This window comes from Nyctibius grandis, chromosome 4, assembly GCF_013368605.1.
Source record: "Nyctibius grandis isolate bNycGra1 chromosome 4, bNycGra1.pri, whole genome shotgun sequence".
In the NCBI taxonomy this organism is placed as follows: domain Eukaryota; kingdom Metazoa; phylum Chordata; class Aves; order Nyctibiiformes; family Nyctibiidae; genus Nyctibius; species Nyctibius grandis.
Window position 1 is genome coordinate 22234885 of NC_090661.1, and position 22369 is coordinate 22257253.

At 44.6% G+C, this 22369-nt stretch overlaps 1 protein-coding gene across 12 annotated transcripts in view; it reads left to right on the forward strand.

Moving 5' to 3' along the window:
* Positions 1–22369, forward strand: part of PRR5L (proline rich 5 like) — an 84913-nt gene that overhangs the window by 28859 nt on the left and 33685 nt on the right. For 10 of the 12 annotated variants that reach the window (XM_068399070.1, XM_068399076.1, XM_068399079.1 and 7 more), the window contains 2 exons: positions 18913–19186; positions 20591–20671. In XM_068399070.1, coding sequence (XP_068255171.1) covers positions 19017–19186; positions 20591–20671 — 251 coding nt within the window. In that variant the 5' untranslated portion in view covers positions 18913–19016. Of the gene's footprint in view, positions 1–2517; positions 2595–2789; positions 2955–18912; positions 19187–20590; positions 20672–22369 lie in introns of those variants that run through there. The other 2 variants (XM_068399080.1, XM_068399077.1) reach the window with 2 other exon arrangements.

A 22369-nucleotide genomic window follows, 5' to 3' on the forward strand; every position in this document is an offset into this window, starting at 1 on the left:
GATCCCTTTTGCTGCAAACCTATTCCACTCAGGTAGGCTTTAGGGCAGGATTTACCTTACCTAGCTTTGAAAGCTAGGTGTGTTTTGCATAACCTCAGATAGCTAAAGTTAGGAAAAATGAATCCCTCCTAAGTCTTTTATCTCTCTCTGCTGGGCTAATGTTTCTAATTGTCTTTCTTGTCTGCCCTTGCTGTATATGAAAGTCTTCCCACTACCTATGCTCCTGCATAAGACAACTGGGGGCCCTCACTCCCAGTGACAAGTACTCTTTCCTTTCCACAAAAACCTCACTTCTTCCTAATGGGGAAATCAAAGAGGACCTCCCCCTTCCTCCCAGTGCCTGCTTTTCAGGTGTGAGGGATCTTTTCAGCTCTTTCCTTCCTCCTCTGTCACAAGTGGGAGTCCAGCCATACATCAAGATGGTCACAGTAGAGTCTGTTGTGGCAATGATGTCCCTCGGTGGTAGTCCTGAAGCTAGGACAGGGGTATGTCACAGGGGTATGGTGAACGGCTTCCTCCTTGTAAACCCAGAGTTCCACAACTCTGCATGTGCAGATATTTGTCCCACACCTGAAACGTATTGTCAAGTTTTGATTCATAACCAAGTGAGTTAAAATTTGGGTAAAGATGCCAGCTTGTGTGCTGGTTTTTTTTTTAGAAAACTTGAAAATTTCTCGCAGAGGGAACATGCCACCTGGCCAGGTATGTCAGGTCACCATTCTCTTCACTGGCAAATTCCTTAGTATCTTTGCTGGCCCATGGAGAACAGCTCCACTATGATATATCACATCCTTGCTTGGGTCAATTTACCCATAGTGGTGGTCACTTCCCAGCTATGTCATGAGCCACAGATTGAGACCACCACTCAAACTCCACTTCAGCAATGCTGTCTCTGAAAAATTAGTAACTGTTGGCTTGAAAAGCAGGTGCAGAATGAATGACAATATGCACTTTTGTTAGTAAGTTAACAGATGCACTAAAATTTTATATGCTGGATAGGTATCGACTCTCATCATACGCCGCATCGGTCTGGGACATGAAACATGGTTCTGTATGTGTTAATATAGCTTGCAGTAAAGTCCTGTCTGCAAGCCCCAGGTGTTCATTTCATGTCCATAATAGTAAATCCTATCTGTATAACTAGTAGTAGCAATGGGCAGCAGGTAAGATTCACAGTACCTCAGTGAGTCTTTGTTTTACACATCTAGAGACAGAAAAGGAGGAAGAGAGGCATGAGAATACCTATCCTACAAACACATACAGCAAGTGTTCTCACCTAAGCTTGCTATGGATACCTACAGAAAAATTTGAAAGTGCTAGGGGATCCCGGCACGGGCTGATGGGTTAACATACTGGTTCCAGAGTAGCATCAGCTTTTCTCATTTTAAGACCAGATGCAACTCAGTTGTAAAGTTACGATTAGAATTCACTCAACAAGCAGTGCATTGGGTTACCAAGCATCAGCAGTACTGTGCATAAAATAATTCACAAAGGCCTCTTAGGAAAGACATGGACCTGTTGGAGTGGGTTCAGAGGAGGGCCACAAAAATAGTCAGAGGGATGGAACACCCCTCCTGTGAGGAAAGGCTGAGAGAGTTGGGGTTGTTCAGCCTGGAGAAGAGAAGGCTCCGGGGAGACCTTATTGCAGCCTTCCAGTACTTAAAGGGGGCCTATAAGAACAAACTTTTTAGCAGGGCCAGTTGTGATAGGACAAGGGTTAATGGTTTAAACTAAAAGAGGGTAGATTTAGACTAGATATAAGGAAGAAATTTTTTACGATGAGGGTGGTGAAACACTAGAACAAGTTGCCCAGAGAGGTGGTAGATGCCCCATCCCTGGAAACATTCAAGGTCAGGTTGGATGGGGCTCTGAGCAACATGATCTAGTTGAAGATGTCCCTGCTCACTGCAAGGGGGCTGGACTAGATGACCTTTAGAGGTCCCTTCCAACCCAAACTGCTCTATGATTCTAAGCAGTTAGAGAAACGATACTATTTTACAAATTTGGTCTGTCTCCTTTAACCACTTAAAAATCTCAGTGCTTTAAATTAATGAGTAGCTCTCCAAAAGTCGGTGTCACTATTTGAGTTACGCGTTCCATGCGATTGCTCGCTGATTGCAACTAATTGCGGCTTTTTAATCTCCTTAAAGACTCCGAATTACAGGTGATTTTTTTCAGCAGTTTCCTGTCTGATACCTGCTGCACTGTGACAGCTGAACAGAGCACACTGCACGGGGCTGCGGCTGCCAGAGGAACCTTGAACGTGAGATCAAAATAAAATAAGCCCTATCTTTAAACGGCACATCCCCTTCCCCCGTGCTGCACGTTTTATTGGCCGTAACGACCCGTTTCTTTATCTGTAGCTCGGCGTGAAGGCGAATTCCGCGCCCTGAGCCGGGCCTGCGAGGAGGCGGCGGCAGGTCCAGCATCTCTCCGCCGAGCCGGCGAGACCCTGGGAGCGCCCGTGCGCCGGGGCGGGGGAGGCGGCCCGGGGGCGGCGGCGGAGCGCCCCGCGGGGCCCGGGCCGGCCGCCCTGCCCCGGGAAGGGCCTGCGGAGCTCCTCCATCCTTTCCCTTCCCTTTCTTTCGCTAAAGGTCAGAAGAATTTAAACTTCCTGACTGTGCCGGGACGGGTCGGGGCTGGCTTCTCCCACCCCGCAGCGGGCCCGGGGGCCGGGGGAGGCAGCCCCCGCTGCCCCCGCGAGGCCGGCCCGGCCCGGCTCGGCTCTGCCCGGCCCGGCCCGGCTCGGCCGTCTTTTGTCTCTGCTGGGAGGAGCCAGCAAGAGGGAGATTGTAAAAATAAAGGCTGGCCGGCAGCCAGGAAGTGTAAAATCCTGGCCGGTTGGTGGCAAATTTCGCCAGATCGCGGCGAAGAGGCAGCACGTCCGTCGCTCGGCGGTGGAGGGGCGCGGGGCGGGCGCCCCTCGCAGCCGCCCGCTCTGCAGCCCGGCGCGGGTGAGTGCGGGAGGCGCTGGCGGGCGCTGGCCTCCGCTCGGAGAGGGCTGCGCGGCCGCGGGGCTTTCGGGGGTGTCCTCCTGCCCGCGGAGGCAGCGGGGCTGGCGGCGATGCTGGCATCGAACGGGCGCCGTTGGCGGTGCGAGTGGGGTGTTTACCGGGGGACGGCTGGCGGAAGGGAGCGGGCTGAGCAGGCTCCCCTCGCCCGGCGGTGCCTCTGAAGCAAAGCGCGGGCATAAAACCTGGATAAGTTCTCCATTTAAAAATATTAAAATAGACCCTCCGGCTCCATAGCGCTGCCGAGTGAGTCATTTCCAAACCAAATGTCTTGGTCTAACCCTTCCCCCCAGGAGACACAATAATTCTGAAACCAGGGGTGAAGGGAAAGAGATTTTTCTCCTCCCTTTCTCGAAATAAATCGAATTAGTGTGTAGCTGCTGCAAGAGGAGACAAAAGCCGTGAGCAGCAGGCTGCCTGTTTAAAAAACTGAAGTGTAGCTCCATCCCTTTCTCTCTTCCCTCGGGCCTCTTCCCAGTGGTGATGCCACCCATGTTTCCCTGAGAAGCACTCAGAGCCTCTCTGCCCTAGGCATATTTACAGTGTTTTCCATTTTCATGGACATAATCTACTTTTTGGTTCCTTCAACTGCCAAACCCGTCCCCTGGCACCTTGTTCTCTGCGGGACATCAGCCACAGCCGCGCGTCATGCCAGCAGTGACCCCAGGCATCACAGCTCCTGGCTGTCTGTGCTGAATAGTCCAAAGCACAGCTATTTTTTTTCTGCTTTTTCCAGTCATATGATGATTTGTTCATGTAAGCGGGCTGTCGACTGGAGGGATTTTTTGTTTGTCAGCAACAAGTGCTGAGCGTATTTATAGGCAGTGCTGCAATTTTGTGGTATGAAAGGTTTCAGTTATGCAGAGCTCATCGGTACCTGGATCAGTGTGCAAGAGCTGTTTACATCTTGCATATAGTGCTGTATGTGCATGAGTATTTAATGTGTATACCCATAGATCTTATTTCACATGAGGCAGCATGCACAAGACACAGAAGCTGATGTGTAGGCTATGTAGTTTTTTCTAAAACAGATGCCACAGTCCAACTGTGCAGTAGTTCCTAATGGTATAGATAGATCAGCAGAGACAAGACAAACATTGTGCTCTCCTGATAAACTGACTTTCCTGAAACTAGGAAACCACCTAGCTAGGGGTAAAATCCTGTTCTCTGGCCCCTGTGAAGAACTTTGTTAGCATTTTAGTAACAAAAAATGACCTATAGCTGAAAATATGTGCAGTAAGTTATACCAGCTATTTTACAGCCATGAGAAGGATGTTAGGTTTGAGAACAAGATCTGTGGTAGCAATCCAAATCTAATGGCGTTTCTATGTAGGTAAGTGGAGAATTGGGATGTAAAAGCACTTGCATTCTTTTTTTGCTGTTTAGATGCAGTTTCTCCTGTTAAAGCTATTTATATTTTTTATAGCCAAGAGAGACCATTTTGTTCGGTTGACCTGTCACATAGGGTGCAGAGTACTGAGAGATTCCCACAGAAGGTTTGCGACTTTTCTTTTAGCTGTAACATGTAAGAGATTAATGAACTTAAAAGTGCTACCAAAGTACTGAACTAAAAAAAAGAAAATATGATTCTCTTGTGTTCCACAACACAAGAAAAAGCAGACTTCACATCCCAAGTAAGTGAAAATCTCACAGTAATCAAAGACAATGTACGCTCTTGATACACAGTTCATAGACAATGTATGGCATTCTTGCTAAGATTTTAGTGCCATGGACTTCTATAACATATCAGAGGGAGGAAAATTCTTGAACTTGGCTCAAAAAACAGCTGCTTTTTGGTGAAGCTAGGAAGAAACTTTTCCAGAGGCAGATTATTCCACAGTTATCTATGATGGGGGTGTCCTGAATCTCTGATTGAAATACCTGTCAAGTTAGGTACGGTGCATTGCACTGGGTTCTCCATGGATGGTACCTGCAAGCTGGCAGTGCCAAGGGTGGGCAGGGAAGTTCAAGCACACTCAAGCCCATATGGGAATCTTCTTTGCTGTGTCAATTTAACAGCAGTATTTCCTTTTGGCAGTTTTACAGCAGAGTTAAGGTTACAGTTTCACATTTGTCTTCAGCCTTCAGGATAAAATTCTTTGTAATTATTTTTATGCAGTGTGTTTATAGGATGTCTGATGTCAGCTGAGACTCTGATAAGACTTCCAACGTTCACTTTCAATGTTCAGCTGGAACACAGGTAGTGTTTACTGACTCCTCTATCCCTTTTGGAAGAATTTAAATTCCTTAAATTTCTAGCAACTGAAGACACAGAATAGGTGAGATATTTATCCTTTTATTTGAGAAGCAGATGTAGCTTCCATTCTTACGGAAAGTGTGGAGGAACTGGACTTGAATGCATCGTCAAGGGCTGAATGATCATCAAGCAGCTGGCAAATAAGTACTACAATTGTATCCGTTTTGTAACTCATTTTCAATGAGTTCAGTTTTCATATGTGACTTCTCTAGGCACCTGTAGTATTTGTATTTGTAGGGTTTTTTTTCCCCATAATGTACGACCTTTTGTACTCATTGTTTCTGCTGATGTGAATTCAAGCATAAACATACACTGACTAAGTGTGTGCTGGGTTCCAGGGCTTATTCAGGGCTTATTCAGTAGGGCATAACAACCTGTTCTTACTACACGAGATGGGGCTAAGTGCAACTCAGAGGATGAAAGATTTTAGCAAAAACCTGGTTATACTAGAGCTGGCTGAGGGTGGGCTGTGATGTATAAGCAGGCTACTTGACTGCCATGTTTTATAGCCCCAGGGTTAAAAATGTGGGATATACTTATGTTTTTAATAACAACAACAGGAATGTGAAAACAAAAACAAACAAAAAAGGAATAAGTATGAAGTGCAAGAAAGCACAAAGATGATTGATAGATTGTCATTCTAGTTGCAGCAGGGAGAGTTCCTAAAATAATTGCAGTTGCTGATGTTTTGTTTGATTTTGATGAAGTATATCTTACATGCTTTCTGATTAACATTCCTAGAAAATTGAACATGTCATTACATTTAGACTGATATGATTCTTCTGCTTCTGAAACTGTGTTCTCCACTCCCTCCATACTTCTGCCCCATCTTTAAGAAAGCATCCCTGTGACTCTCCTTTGACTGTTCCTCTCTTGTAACTTTATGAATTAGTTTGTGAATTTCACAACATTTCACCAAGGAAGGAAAGGTCTAAAAGGATAAGGTTTCTCTGAGCTTTGTGGAAATGTTTTTAGAGCCCATGCTGAAGGAAGGGCACTTGGTGGGGGTTATCCCCTCCTGCGCATGTGAAATTCAGAAGGGAGCGTGATGTGGGAGAGCAGGGCCGTTTTAGTTCTGCTGCTCATGTAACTACCAAATATGAACAGTTTACTTGTTGAGCAGCTATGGCTTTTATTCCTTTTAAATACAAGCCAACAGCTTCTCTGTATGCTAAGCAAAAGTGCTGTGATCTCTACAGACTGTTCAATGTACTTTGTAGTTTGTTTTGAATGAGTTAATACACATATTTCCTGAATTTTGCAGCAGATGCTACTTGGGAGTTACTGGAAACTGTTTGAAGCTGCTAAGTTAGTTTCTGGGTTTGAAAAAACGTTTGTCAATTCAATCCAAAGGCCTTTTCTACAGCAAAAAATTTGATAGCTTACTCATACTTGTGTCATTCAAGTAACACATTCCTGGCCTGTTTTGCTCCAGTAGGGATGCACTTACTAAATCCTATTCCCGACAGTGGAAGAAAATAACTATTTATGTACATGTCATCTTTTTTTCTTGTTTTCATGCTATGGCTTGTTCCCATATAGCTGTACTGATTAAAAGTCATTCCAGTAATCAACAGAGTTTAAGACTGGTAGGCTTGGGAATAACATAGGCCACTGAACTGGGGGCTCCTTGGAGTACTACTTTGCTGTTAAATCAGTTGTGGTTTTTAGATTGTAACAGCTTGAGTAAAGCCTTGCTATAGAATTGGATACAAAGCAATTGTTATTTTAACTCTGCTGGCTGAAGTGAGCTATGTCTTGGTGGGTGAGACTCAAAAGAGGGATGCAGGTAAGCTTACTGCTTAAAAAATCTGTGCTAGCTGTCCGATTAGGACAGCACTGCACTGAGTTCATTTTGAGAGGATGGTTACTGTAGCTGTCATGGATACAACTTTATGGAATGCCTAAAAAACTCTTAATGCTTTCAGATAATCAGAAAATGGTGATATATCTCCACTTTTCCCCCTCTTATGCCTTCCTCCTCTCTATTGGATGGGGTTCTTATTTAACCAAACAAGTAAGTGTATTTTTTTCAGTCCCAATCCAGTCCATCAGTTTTATGATTCTGAAATTCTGCTACGTTTTTGCTTCTTGCCTTTCACAGCTAGGTTTTTGGTGTGGTAGTTGCTTATACAGGGAATACAATTTGTTTCAACTAGATTAAATCAGTTGTTAGTGCACCTAATTCAAATTTGTCTCTAGCTTCATACTGATCAGCTAAGTGATTCTAATGAGGTGTTCTCATCTATTCTCCACCCAAGCATTTATGAGTGTTTTGCAAACATGTGGTGCCTTTTAATAGCCATAACAATTGTCTTCATTTTTGAATGATGCGAGTCTGAAGAATTAAGTAATGTTTTTGAAATGAGACAGAAGACCTGTGCTAGAGAACAAAATAACTTTGTTGTCTTAGATGCTACTCCTATATTACATAATATTTCTTTTTCTGTATGTTCTTTACTATGACCTGATCTCTTTAGTTCACACTGAACTGGCTCGCTTTGTGCCATTAAGCCCAACAAAGGCAAGTGTAGGGTCCTGCACCTAGGGAGGAATAACCCCGTGCACCAGTACAGGTTGGGGATTGACCTGCTGGAAAGCAGCTCTGCAGAGAAGGACCTGGGAGTCCTGATGGACAAGAAGTTCACCATGAGCCAGCAATGTGCCCTTGTGGCCAAGAAGACCAATGGTATCCTGGGGTGCATTAGGAAGAATGTGGCCAGCAGGTCAAGGGAAGTTATCCTCCCCCTCTACACTGCCGTAGTGAGGCCACATCTGGAGTACTGTGTCCAGTTCTGGACCCCTCAGTTCAAGAAAGATAAGGAACTACTGGGGAGAGTCCAGTGGAGGGCTACGAAGATAATCAAAGGACTGGAGCATCTTTCTTATGAGGAAAGGCTGAGAGAGATGGGTCTGTTTAGCCTGGAGAAGAGAAGACTGAGAGGGGATCTTATCAACACTTACAAATACCCTGCGGGCGGGTGTCAAGAAGATGGGGCCAGACTCTTCTCAGTGGTGCCTGGCGACAGGACAAGGGGCAATGGACACAAACTGAAACATGGGAAGTTCCATCTAAATATGAGGAGGAACTTCTTTGGGGGTGACAGAGCACTGGAGCAGGCTGCCCAGGGAGGTTGTGGAGTCTCCTTCTCTGGAGATATTCAAAACCCACCTGGACATGACCCCGTGCAACATGCTCTAGGTGAACCTTCTTTGGCAGGAGGTTGGACTAGATGATCTCCAGAGGTCCCTTCCAACCCTTAACCATTCTGTGATTCTGTCATTCTATGAGTACTGATTTCTTATATTTTTTTATGAGGAATTGTTCTATCATGTATATAGATGTGAAGTAGCAGTCTTACTTCTAACTCCCCTCAGCTACAAAGGGGTTGCAGTGGTTTCTGAATTACAGAGAAGCTTCTCAGACCATGATAGTATATAAGGTTTTTCCCCTTCTTCTGCTCATATATTTCCTCTCCTTCTTAGCAGAGTTTCACTTTGAGTTTCAGGTTTACTTTAACCTCAGGAACTCAAAGAATAACTAAGTGGAAACCACTGAGTTTCTTTTCAAATGTAACATGGCTCTGCTATTAAAGCCAATTTAGATCTGTTTGTGAATTTTTTTGAGATGTATTACGAATAAAGGCATGATGTGGGTCCATTTTGAAGAGGGAATATGTAAAAGATGGAGGAGGAAGGCAGGGATGCTGGGGTCTCATTTGTGGAGATGGGTGTGTACTAGGAAGACAGAGAAAGTGAGATCTTGTTTTGGGTAGTTAGAGTAGCTGTAAAATTGTTGGATATGTGGGTGCATACCACAGTGTCAACACTTTGTACTGAGAGGACTGTTTTCCCATATTCTGTTGATGTCACTTCTTTTACACACTTCATCTCAATAGTTAAAATCTGTCAAGTTTAATTACGGATAGGTGAGGCCAGACTATTTATGGGGCACCAAGTTGCTGCCTCCATGGTGGGGTAGCCCAGCAAAAGAATAATAATAAAAAAAAATTGACACCTTTTGGTATTGAGTCAGCTTTGGAAAGGAGATGTGCTAGCACAGATAAATCCTTGCTCTCTCCAACTCTGTGGAGTAATTTGAAAAGCTTCATTAAAGGAGCTTAGAGGGATATTTTTGTTTGGTGAATAGGATCCTGGCGTGGGAGGTGGAAGACCTGGGTAAGCGACTTCACTGGCTTTGCAACTTCATTTCCTCAGCCAGAAAATGGAGATAATTATTTTTACTCTTATTAGTAATCCTCCAAGAGCTCTTGATGAAAGGAGGGTTTTGCAGGACTGAGTAGCCCATCTGCCTGGTGCTGAGCCTGCCTGGGATACCTCCGGGCTTTCCCATGGTGCAGGGTTGGGAGGGCAGGCTGGAGGTGTGGGATGGGCAGGCAGGCAACCGCGGCAGCACTTGGCACTGCACATGCTGGGGCCAGCCAGGGGCTGACAGGAGGTGTGCAATGGGGCTGCAGGTAGTGTGCTTTGGCTGGCTGAAGTCCTGCATTTGCCAGCTGGCATGTAACCTGCACAGAGAGCTTGAGGAATCACTTTGTGTTCCCCCATGGGGCAGCATCTGGGGCACAGCCAAATGAGTTGCTGGTGGAGCACTGTCCTTCCTCCTGTCTGGATGCCTTGTGCTGAGGAGTAGGGGCATGGCCCCTGAGTGTGCCTGTGGCTTGCAATCCCTGATCATAGCTTCACTAGAGTTTCCCCTTGCAATATTTCTGAGCTGGTTTTGTTGGTGGGATTTCAGAAACAAGTGGCATTAATATATGGGTGGAAGAAGCTGTCTTTTAAAGTCTGCAACTTGAATCAATCCTACTGACAAGATTGTCAGACCTGAAGGCTGGTCTTGCACTCTTCCTGAATTGGGAATGTCTCTTGGCGTGGGCTGTGCTCCTGGTGCTAGCACTCTTGAAGATATACTGTTCCTTATGTGAGGGGCTGCTCACAAGAGGAAGCATCTGCACTTTTTCCTTCCTGTTTCAGGGCTTGACTCAAACCAGATTAAGACCAATATTTAGATTCTGATTGTTTTTGATGGCCTGTGGATTAAGCACTAAAATTTTAATGAGTCACATTTCCAAAGGCGTGAAGGCATGAAAGGATGAAGGTGTACGAAGGACCATGCCTTGAGTTCGGGCCCCAGACTGCCTCCAAAATTTATGACACTCTTGCTTTCAATAACTTCCGATGTACATCTAAGACACAGCTTCTGATCAATGTTAACCAGAAAGGGCCTTTGTTAGTTATTGAATAAATCTCGATTTGATCATCTTCTCTCCTTCTGAAAAGCAGACCTTGTTTATTTTTAAGAAACTGAGCAATTGGGGGCTATAAGAGAAACAGAATATGTTGTAAATTTAATAGTGTCTGTGTTTTCTTAGAATATAAACTAAGTTTGTGCACGTGCATGTGTAGTTGTGATGACCTAAAATACTTGAAGTTACAGGTTGTGGGCTGCTTTTCCACTTCTCAGTATGGCTGCACAGCAAATAATGAGGGATTTTTGTCAGAAATAGTGTCTTCAGATCTTGTCAGTTGAACTTGAATCAAGGATTTTATCAATCACATACTTTGTTAAGGATTTACTGGGCTGGAAGGAGAACTAGCTAAAAAGAACCTAGATGGTTCTCTGTGTATTTTTTATGTCTGAGGTAGGATGAAACTGCTCATTATGGGTCTGTAGGCCAGGTACAGTGGGGGATTTTTCTTAAGATTGTGTTTCTTCCACACTCAAAATCATTACAAAAAATTCTGGCACATGTTGCAGTATCCAGTTTGTGTATTTTATGTTCATAAGTCATCAATGTCACAATTGCACAAAGCATATAAAGGAGAGGAAAATGGGCAAGTGGAGATCTTTCTTCATGAAAGGGCTGTTTTTTTACCACTAAAAAAGAGTTTAAATGGCAAAACATCACTTATATCTGGATAACCCCTCATTCTCTCTGGTTCTGTTTCAGGAGACCTGCAAAATGCTTGTTTGGATGAATTGAGGATCCTGTGATTTCTCTGCTCTCTCTTTCCCTCTCTTGCCCTCTGGTTTAAAGTTAATTCTTGACTTGTGGCTTTTTGGTGTGAATTTGGTGTGAATTAGTGTTGGTGCAAGTTTTCTAAGAAGCAAAAACAGTTGTAGTTTTTGCTGCCCCATTACTTCCATTAGCGGCTGTTGCTCTGAGTCTTGCAGAGGAGGCATCAGAGGAATTTAAAATGGTCTGTTCTTTTGTTAAATCTCAGTTGCCGTGGGCTTTTTGTTTGTTTGGCCCAAGATTATCATGAAGATTCATAATTCGGCAGAATTGCTGCCAACTTTTTCTTTGGGTTATTCTTTGTTCAGTAGAGAGAGAGACATCTAGGTATATTGCCCAATCTTGCTTTTTCTTCAGACAGTCAGATGTATTATGGTCTGTTGGGAGGGAAAGGTCTTTTAATGAAATAATTTTATAATGATTTCTCTATTGGTTTTCATGGCTAACAGAAAGCAAATGATAAAAAATTCCTAGCTTGATGACTGTAATGTTTTTATAAATGCCTGTATCTATGTGTGTTGGAAAAGGATTTGTCTCCATGCTGATTCTTCTCTTTAAAGATTCAGATTAATCCTAAAAGTGTTTACTCAGATGGGATGAATTACAAGTGGATGAAATTACATTGTTGTCAGATTGACTCATGGTCCTGCTTTGCTCCCCCAGTTGAGAAAATTGACTTCCAGCTCTGAAGAGTTTGCTTACTCAAAGACCTGGGTTTTACGCAGATGACGTATCTCCCTTGTTGGAGATCTAGAGGGTTTTGATAGCTGGGTTTTGAGATTATAATCAAGAATAAGAGAAAAAAAAGACCAGGGGGTAAGACAACTAGAATGGAAGGAAGAGCAATACCTATCTCTCTGACTTACTTATGACAAGCTTCTTGCCAAAAAAGATGTTCAGGGTTATTAAGCGAGATGAGGAGAGTGGGGAATGTTTTAAGATGTATCAGCTGTCAAGCAGTTTGAAATGCCCTGATGCAACACAAAGCATTGCCCCAGCAGCTGGAGTGTGTGGCAGTGAGAGATTATCTTTGTGTGGCTGTAAAGCTTTTTCTAGTTCTGTGGTTGATAAATAATAGGACTATGAAAATTAGAAGTAGGTTTTATTTTGTAGTCTTCTAAAACACTTTAATCTTAGAAAGAGGAGACTGTAGATGTGAGGGAGTTTGGCCTGAAGGCCTCTAGGAGGACAATATTTGTTTCTGAGTATTTCTGTGTAATTCTATGGGAGTTTTCATGGCAAACTGAAGAGGAAAATTGTTCCTTGCTGTACTCAGCATTTTGCTAAATACTGTTAATTCCCAATAGCTAAAATAGCCTGAATATCATGAGGGCTTCTTACAAACCTATGTTAATGCCTTTCTTGCCACAACGGTAGTTTCTCTCAAACTAAATCTCTTAAAATAGATTCGAAGGGGGATGGGGTGGTAGCTGGGCTTGCACCACTGGGGCAATGCTCTAGTGTTGAGGTAGACCAGGAGGACCCCCATCCCCCTGGGGTGAAATCAGGGGGTGAATCTGGGATGAAATCGGTGTGCCCAGCTCGCTCCCTGAAATGCCTGTACACCAATGCACGCAGCATGGGGAATAAGCAGGAGGAGTTAGAAATCCGTGTTCGGTCGGGGGGCTATGATCTAGTGGCAATTACAGAGACTTGGTGGGACGCCTCGCATGACTGGAATGTGGTCATGGATGGCTATGTCCTGTTCAGGAAAGACAGGCCGCTAAGGAGAGGTGGTGGAGTTGCTCTTTATGTGAGTGAGCAGCTAGAATGTATTGAGTTCTGTCCAGAGGCAGATCAGGAGCGAGTTGAGAGTTTGTGGGTGCGAATTAAGGGGCAGGCTGGCAGGGGTGATACTGTTGTGGGTGTCTATTACAGGCCACCGGATCAGGATGAGGAGGGTGATGAGGCCTTCTACAGGCAGCTGAGAGCAGTCTCGCAATTACAGGGCCTGGTTGTTGTGGGGGATTTCAACTACCCTGATATTTGCTGGGAGGCCTACTCAGCCAGCCATCCCCAGTCCAGGAGGTTCCTCCAGTGCATTGATGATAACTTTCTGATGCAAATGGTGGATGAGCCAACTAGGAGAGGAGCGCTGCTGGATCTGATCCTCACTAACAAGGAGGGTCTGGTTGAAGAGGTGAAGGTTGAGGGCAGCCTTGGTTGTAGCGACCATGAGATGGTAGAGTTCAGGATCTCATGTGGCAGGAACAGAATAGCTAGCAGAATCGCAACCCTGAACTTCAGGAGGGCCAACTTTGGCCTTTTCAGGCAATTGCTAGGGGAAATCCCATGGGACAGGGTACTAGAAGGTAAGGGGGCCCAAGATAGTTGGTTAGCGTTCAAGGACTGCTTCTTCCGAGCTCAAGATCAGAGCATCCCAACAGGTAGGAAGTCAAGGAAGGGTACCAGGAGACCTGCATGGTTGAACAGGGAACTGCTGGGCAAACTCAAGTGGAAGAAGAAGGTGTACAGATCGTGGAAGGAGGGGCTGGCCACTTGGGAGGAATATAAGTCTGTTGTCAGAGGATGTAGGGAGGCAACTAGGAAAGCTAAGGCCTCCTTGGAATTAAACCTTGCAAGAGAGGTCAAGGACAACAGAAAGGGCTTCTTCAAATACATTGCAGGTAAAGCCAACACTAGAGGCAATGTAGGCCCACTGATGAATGAGGTGGGGGTCCTGGAGACAGAGGATAAAAAGAAGGCGGAGTTACTGAATGCCTTCTTTGCCTCTGTCTATACTGTTGGAAGCTGTCCTGAGGAGCCCTGGACCCCTGCGGCCTCAGAAGAAGTCAGGATAGAGGAGGAATCTGTCTTGGTTGATGAGGGCTGGGTCAGGGACCAATTAAGCAACCTGGATGTCCATAAATCCATGGGCCCTGATGGGATGCATCCGCGGGTGCTGAGGGAGCTGGCGGAAGTCATTGCTAGGCCACTCTCCATCATCTTTGCTAAGTCGTGGGCAACGGGAGAGGTGCCTGAGGACTGGAGGAAAGCGAATGTCACTCCAGTCTTCAAAAAGGGCAGGAAGGAGGACCCGGGTAACTATAGACCAGTCAGCCTCACCTCCATCCCCGGAAAGGTGATGGAGCAACTTGTTCTTGGTGCTGTCTCTAGGCACATCAAGGATAGGGGGATCATTAGGGGCACTCAGCATGGCTTCACCAACGGGAAGTCTTGCTCAACCAACTTGATAGCCTTTTATGAGGATGTTACCCGGTGGATAGATGATGGTAAAGCTGTGGATGTGGTCTATCTCGATTTCAGTAAAGCGTTTGACACGGTCTCCCACAGCATCCTCGCAGCTAAACTGAGGAAGTGTGGTCTGGATGATCGGGTAGTGAGGTGGATTGTGAACTGGCTGAAGGAAAGAAGCCAGAGAGTAGTGGTCAGCGGGACAGAGTCCAGTTGGAGGTCTGTGTCTAGCGGAGTTCCGCAAGGGTCGGTTCTGGGACCAGTTCTATTCAATATATTCATTAATGACTTGGATGAGGGATTAGAGTGCGCTGTCAGCAAGTTCGCTGATGACACAAAACTGGGAGGAGTGGCTGAGATGCCGGAAGGCTGCGCAGCCATTCAGAGAGACCTGGACAGGCTGGAGAGTTGGGCGGGGAGAAATTTAATGAAATATAACAAGGGCAAGTGTAGAGTCCTGCATCTGGGCAAGAACAACCCCATGTACCAGTACAAGTTGGGGACAGAGCTGTTGGAGAGCAGCGTAGGGGAAAGGGACCTGGGGGTCCTAGTGGACAACAGGATGACCATGAGCCAGCAGTGTGCCCTTGTGGCCAAGAAGGCCAATGGCATCCTGGGGTGTATTAGAAGGGGTGTGGTCAGCAGGTCGAGAGAGGTTCTCCTCCCCCTCTACTCTGCCCTGGTGAGGCCGCATCTGGAATATTGTGTCCAGTTCTGGGCCCCTCAGTTCAAGAAGGACAGGGAACTGCTAGAGAGAGTCCAGCGCAGAGCCACGAAGATGATTAAGGGGGTGGAACATCTCCCTTATGAGGAGAGGCTGAGGGAGCTGGGTCTCTTTAGCTTAGAGAAGAGGAGACTGAGGGGTGACCTCATTAACATTTATAAATATGTAAAGAGCAAGTGTCATGAGGATGGAGCCAGGCTCTTCTCAGTGACATCCCTTGACAGGACAAGGGGCAATGGGTGCAAGCTGGAGCACAGGAGGTTCCACTTAAATTTGAGGAAAAACTTCTTTACTGTAAGGGTGACCGAACACTGGAACAGGCTGCCCAGAGAGGTTGTGGAGTCTCCTTCTCTGGAGACATTCAAAACCCGCCTGGACGCGTTCCTGTGTGATATGGTCTAGGCAATCCTGCCCCGGCAGGGGGATTGGACTAGATGATCTTTTGAGGTCCCTTCCAATCCCTAACATTCTGTGATTCTGTGATTCTGTGTGATTCTGTGAAAAAGCCAAAAAATTGCATGCTGCAGAATGCACACCATGGACATTGCCAATAAACTGCTAATGCAACTTCCCTGCGAAAATGAAACAGTATTTACAAGGCTGCCTTGCTCTTGGGAAAACTTTCAGTGGAAAGTAGTTGCTGTGAAAGGAAAATCTGGTCTGATGAAAGTGTTTGATTGGGTTTGGGTGCTTTGTTGTACCTTCAGGTGCACAGGATCTGCAAACCACTTGTGCCAAAAGTCTGTTTTCTAGTAAACACTCTGTTACTTCAAGCTTTTTGAAACTCTGAAAATAGTTTAAGTAGGCTGTGGGCATGGGGAGAGGATGGTCCTTCTCATAGACTTTGACATTTCCAGTTCTGATAACGTAAGGGTCCATTATATTGGGATACCTTTTGGTGGCTATCCTGCCTTCAGAGTAACGGTTTGCTGTGCCTGCCATTTAACAGTTACTGGTTTAGGTAAGATAGGAGACATTTGTATCTTTGAATCCTGAAGAAATTAAAATAAGACTCTGAATCTGGTCCTAAAGCTGAAGATCTTGTCTTAAATTCCTGATGAGAACCTAAAGTAAGGTTGACTTGAGAGTGACACAGGATTGCAGACTGGGGTTGGGGGAGGGAGAGGGAAGAGGGGTGTCTTATCTGCTTTTCACAGACAAGAGCTTGTTATTATCTGTCCGGATGACTTGAACAGAGATTAAGGAAAACACCTGTATGTTTCCGTGAGCAGAAACAAGCACATTCCCTTGGTAAGAAGTGTTCAGGAAATTTGTCATGAGGCCCTGTGTAATGCCACAATTGTGCTGCTGTGGAATCAGTCTTGTAAATCCATAGCCCAAGCTCAGGAGAGACCTTCCTGATAGTGGTGTTTTACCGCTTGCACAGAACAGGCCAAAGAATTTCCTACACAAACTTTAAATACATGTATATTAAGGCACAGAGTTGTTCTCCAGATTTACATTTCTGAATTTAAGCTTTCTCCTTGCATCTTGATCTAGCTCAAATTAATATAAATGAAGCTTTATAAAATGGTTGCATTGCTGGGGAGAAAGATACTTGTATGCACTTATGGCACCTGGATAGTGATAGGAGGAGGCTTGTGGGCTAGCAGAGGCATCTTAACCACTGCTTTCTAGCCCTGTTAAATGCCTACTACTGATCTAAAGTAACAACACTTACATTGCATTTTACAGCTCTGAAAAATATATGTTGTTTTCCCTGTGTAAAAATTTTTAAGCTAGAAATTTTACTGCACTGCTGGGAGAAGTGAGCTGTCACTCATTCAGCTCTTCGTGCTGTCAGCTTTGGAACTTGGAGATAACAAACACTGGCACAACCACTTGTTTGGCAACAGAAACATCCGTTATGGACACCTCTTGGACACCTTTTTGTGTGTTGTGAGAAAAGCTTGCCCTCATCTCTCCAAGGTGCTGTAGCTTTTTTCCTCTGATGATTTCTGATGTGATTACAATTGCCAATAGAGAAATTGCTGGCAGATTGAAAATATGTGGGCAATGTCAAATAAACTGTTATTTCAAAATGCACACAGAAAACCCTGCTGATTTGGTTGTATTAGTATACATTTATTCTTGATTTCTAAAAGTTGTGACTTTAAAAATTGGAACAGAGCAGCCACAGAATCAACAGATCACTGCTCTTTCAAGCAACAACAGTCAAGGCTGTACTCATGTCATGAAAGACTGTCTGGGCTTTGTCATCTCTAAAGACACACAGGAATTATCTAAAGACAGAAAAAAAGTTACACTTGTAGCCATGTTCCACTTCCACAAAGATCTGTGCATACTGTATTTAGGTTGTGAGGGAATAATAACTTTATTTAATTCTTGAATAGCATCAAGAAAGCTAGTAGTACCTCATGTTTCAGTGTTTAAACAGTGAAGTGCTTTCTCTGTGTTTTCTCCTTTAACTTCCTCAGCGGCAGGGCGCATGATGTCCGTGGCACGGTAAAGGCTTGCAAGGGCTTCATGGTGTTTGATCAGAATCTGACAAGGCCATGTGGAGGCGGGGTAGCAAAGTGAGCTCAGTGTGAAATGGGGCTGGCCGGGTGGGAAGAAAGCTGTTCTCTTACATGTAAAAGAGCTAATTATGGTTTGAGGAGTGGAAAGAGTTTCCTGAAGATGAGCACTAGTCAAATTAGAAGCCCGGTGCAGACACACAACATTTCTTTGGCTGATCATCTTTTTTTTTCACCTCATGCTGAAGATGTAGTGGAAAAGAGAAGCTTTTGCTTTACATCTTTCGTATGAAGTTCAGTTACACAACTTGTTTGTTTGTTTGTTTTATTCCTCCTCTCTCCTTTCCCCCACATCTCCATTCTCCAAACTGCCAACTATATCTACTGCCTGTATTTGTCTGAAGTGTGAAGATTTTGAAGTACAGAAGCTTTGCCAAATTTTTTTTTGTGGATTTTACCAAGCTAACTTCTTCTATTTCTGTGGTTTACTTGGGGCTACATATTCATCTGTATGGAGATGATGATCAGACTGGAAAATATGGGCATTTTGTATTTGGCCTAGCAATTACTTCTCATTCTGTAGAAAACAAAACAAACATAAAAGTCCTTCTTACTCTCAAAATATCTGGTTGTCAGATCTCTTTTGCAGAAGCTCCCTATTGCATTCTTTTTGTAATGGACTGGTAATGAGTGGGTTTATTCCCTTGCACAACACTTCTCAAAAAAAAAAAGCATTGTGCTTGTCTGTTCATCTTTTGTTCCATTGTTCATCTTTTATTCCTTTCTGGTGAAATAGTTTTCTCTTCCTCCAGTTTCTACTATTTTATACGGGCTGAATGGCTAATTGTATTTAAAGGATTTGTAAAGTGCCTCTGGCAGAAGAGTTTGTCCACCTCTGTTCTTACTTCTCTGCTAATTGAAATGGAAAGAGAGACCATGCTTGTATTTCTGGCTGGCTGTGTTGGGTCATTATTTAAGCGGCAAAATGGGAAACGGGGCTGCTGTTGAAGAACTCCGGAAGATTTGCCCAAATTTGCTGTTAATGGGATAGGATATTTTCATGCCTCCCTTCTCTGTCTTGCTCTTTTCATTTCTATTTGCTTTGAAGGAGTGTTTCAATTCCTTCATCATCTTGCAACGTGTGTCCATGTCACAACTTGATGGTGTGGGGAACTGCTAGTCCAATACTGACTCTTTGCTTTTGCTGCAGGCTGAGTCCTTGGATTTGAAGACTTGTTGACATCACTGAGATTGATGTTTGAACCTTCAAGAGAAGAGACTTTCTAACGGCCCTGCTCCACTCTATCTGACCCTATGACTGGAGGGTTCACCGTAGCTCCATCCTTTGCTCTCCAGTTCCACAAGATGGGTTCATTCAGGAGGCCCCGACCTCGCTTCATGAGCTCCCCGGTTCTCAGTGACCTGCCGCGGTTCCAGGCAGCCCGGCAAGCTCTGCAGCTCAACTCCAACTCTGCCTGGAACAGGTGAGCAGGACCCACCTGGGCTGAGCTCTTGCCCTGTAGTGGCCCCATGATAAGGGCTGTGCATATCTGATCTTTGTGCTTCAGACCATTTGTGGCTAAGCTTGTCTGTTTATAAGCATGAATGAATTTTTGGCATGCCCAAGCTTTGCCAGCATTGAAAGCCTCCGTGGAGGTGAAAAAATTAGACCTAGTAGTGTTCAGCCTTGTTTTTGGCCAGTGTTGTTCAGAGGTACTGTCTTGAAGTAAGACAGAATTGTTCTTTGTTAACAGTTGCATCTTTTAAGTACCATTTAGTAAAACACATTCCTAGTGCTGTAATAAAGGCCAGTTTCTTAATGCACAACAGGCATTTATTTGCATATTATGACGCTTTTACCACAGTCAAGTTCCTCTGACAACCGCTAACCTTGTGGCTTCTACCAGCATTTCCTATTGACAGCCAAATCCTGCCTGCAGTGCATGTCATGCAGCAATGGCAACTGGAAAAACAATGTGTAGGGTGAAGAGTGAGATGTCCTGATCCGATCTAATGGTCTGCTGCTACTAAAAGTGGGTGTTCCCACCTTCCCTTCTGCCACCTTGCACCAGCTCTGCACTCCACAGACCCCTCTCTCTTGCTGACCTAGCTCAACTTGCTAACGTTGCACAAAAGTAGCCTGGCAAAAACATTGCAGTTTTGTGCCAGGATAGTGAGCTGAGGTCCATGAAGTGTGCAAATGCCATAGCTGGCCCACAGAAGGGAATGCCTGTTAAGGGAATGACACTTCTCTTGTTAGGCATGACAAGCCTTTAGACCTGCTAAACCATCTTGTATGCTGTCACTTTATGACTTCCTCTATGCTGGTGAGAGAAGGATGAGTTAGAAGATCTCCAACAGCATCTTACAAACATTAACAGGACTTAAAGTTGGGTCTGACTGAGGTGATGCTGGCTGCAGAACGTCTTCCAGCACAGCCAGGGTCCTGACAGACGCTGCAGATTAGGTGCTTCCTGCTAGCATCTCTGGATAATGCAATGTGATGTGTTTGGCAGATATGTCCAAAAATCTATGTCTCCTCATAGCAACTAGCCTGCAGCACACATCAGAGATCCCCTAAACAGTCATGTTAAAGATATATCTGGTGTGAACGTGTTCTTTGTGAACAGTGTCGTTGTAACGACTTTCCCTTGCTTGCTCTAAGCAGGACTTGAAGTTGGTTCTGCTCTGTCTCCCGTGAGAGATGTAGGTAAATAGGAGTGATGATTTCCAGGGAAGAAAGAGTGGAAGTATTTAAGTGCAATTAACCTCTCCACCCCTTTATAACCACTCAGCTTTTGGCGGCTAGCTCACGTTGCGCTCTGTGTTAAATCATACTGGTGGCTGTTATTTATGGATGTTGTACTGTCTCATTTCTTTTTTGGCAGTGTTCAAACAGCAGTGATAAATGTCTTCAAAGGGGGAGGCTTGCAGAACAATGAACTTTACACCCTTAATGAAAATATCAGGTAGGTTGCTGAAACGCATGAAAAGGGGTTTTTGTTGCTGCTTGTTTGGTGTTTGCTTGGTTTTTTTCCCCTACAGAACTGCAGTTAGAGGATATTGGTGGGAGGAGCTGGGATTGAAGCAAACTTAAGCACAGCTTTGGGGTTTCAGGCTAACTTACTTCTTTTTTGCTATAGGGTGAAATGCATGGCCTGGGACACTTGGATAACGGTTCTCTAAGTTGTGTGGATGAGTAGCTTTGACAAGGACAGGATGTGTATTGACTTGGATTATAAGGATTTTGTCCTCTCCTAGGGAGTTTGCCTCTTCTGGCTGTTTTTTACACACTTTTATCAGGGCATTCGTGATGGTAGTAACATCTCTTTTCTAAACCCAAGCTTCTCAGAATCGTGGAGTGTTTAAAATGAGAGCAAAACATAGTATTTCATTTAAAAGCCTAATCTTCACATGATAATTGCAGAATGTCAAGGTTTAAAGTTGGGCTGGTTATTAAACGGATGGCAGACGCTCTCTATTAACCCTTTTCTTCCCCCCAGAAGGGGAAGGAAAAGAGACAAGAGACTTATGGGTTGGAAAGTTAAAACCCATAAACAATAACAATGAAAAAGAGTATAATAATATTAATGGAAATAATTAAATATATACAAATATATACAAAACCAAGATCGAGCTAGTGCTCAGAAAGTGGTTACTTAGAGGAAACCTAACTGAAAGGAAAAATCACTGAAAGGAAAATTGGTTCTGTCCTAGTCCAAACCAGGACACAGAGCAAGACCTGAAAATACAAACCGTAAAGATAAAAAAACTGAAAGCCTAACAAACATTTTCTAACACTGATGCTAGTGATGATTAAAAGTATCATTTTTTTAAGCAGGTTTCATGATTATTTGTGGTTTCATTCTGATTATTTGGAAAGTTTGGTTAGCTAGGTTAGATAGGACTGTAGAGTAGATACAGAACAATTTATTCTTGCCTTGGTTCCAAGTGCTGCTAAGAGGAGTATTGTCAGAGCTCATGGATGTAGTTCCTCCTCCCTCTCTCTTTCCCATTACATCCATATTCATTGATCATGAATGCTGTCATACAGGTCTTCGCTTCTCCTTTTATATGCCCCACAACCATCCCCATTGCATTTTTCCTGAGTGTGAAGATTCAAATGACAATTTGGGCTAAGGATGTACTAAGCAGCAGTCTAAACTACCCCTTTCCTTACTTTCAAAGTAAATGCAGCTTGCAGGGCACAGGACTCTGTCCTACTTGGTCTGGTCCCAAAGGTGAGAGTTTAGTGTAGTTCTTTTTGAGAGCTGAGTGATGGCAGTGTCTCATGCTTTAATGGTATTTTAGTAAGCTCAGGTCAGAAGTCCTCAAGTTAGGTTTAAGTACTTGGAGCAGTATTAATTCTCCATGGGATGAGTATTTCTGTACGTGAAAAGAAAAAAAAATGATGTAAGACTTTGGAAATACCCTAAACCACAGCCTGTTGGCAGCCTTGGGGACCGGCTTTGGGTTTTGTGACTTGTCTGCGAGGCTGTTGCCCGCAGCAGTGGCTGCAGCCTGCTCTCCCTCCCCGGTGCAAGCAGGTGCTCCTTCCCACCCTTGCAGGGAGGCGGTACACCAGGCAGAACAGCCCTGTTGCCTGGGCTTGGCCTCAGTGGCTGGACCATGCTCTCTTCATTTTGGTTACTGAAGTGGATCTGGAC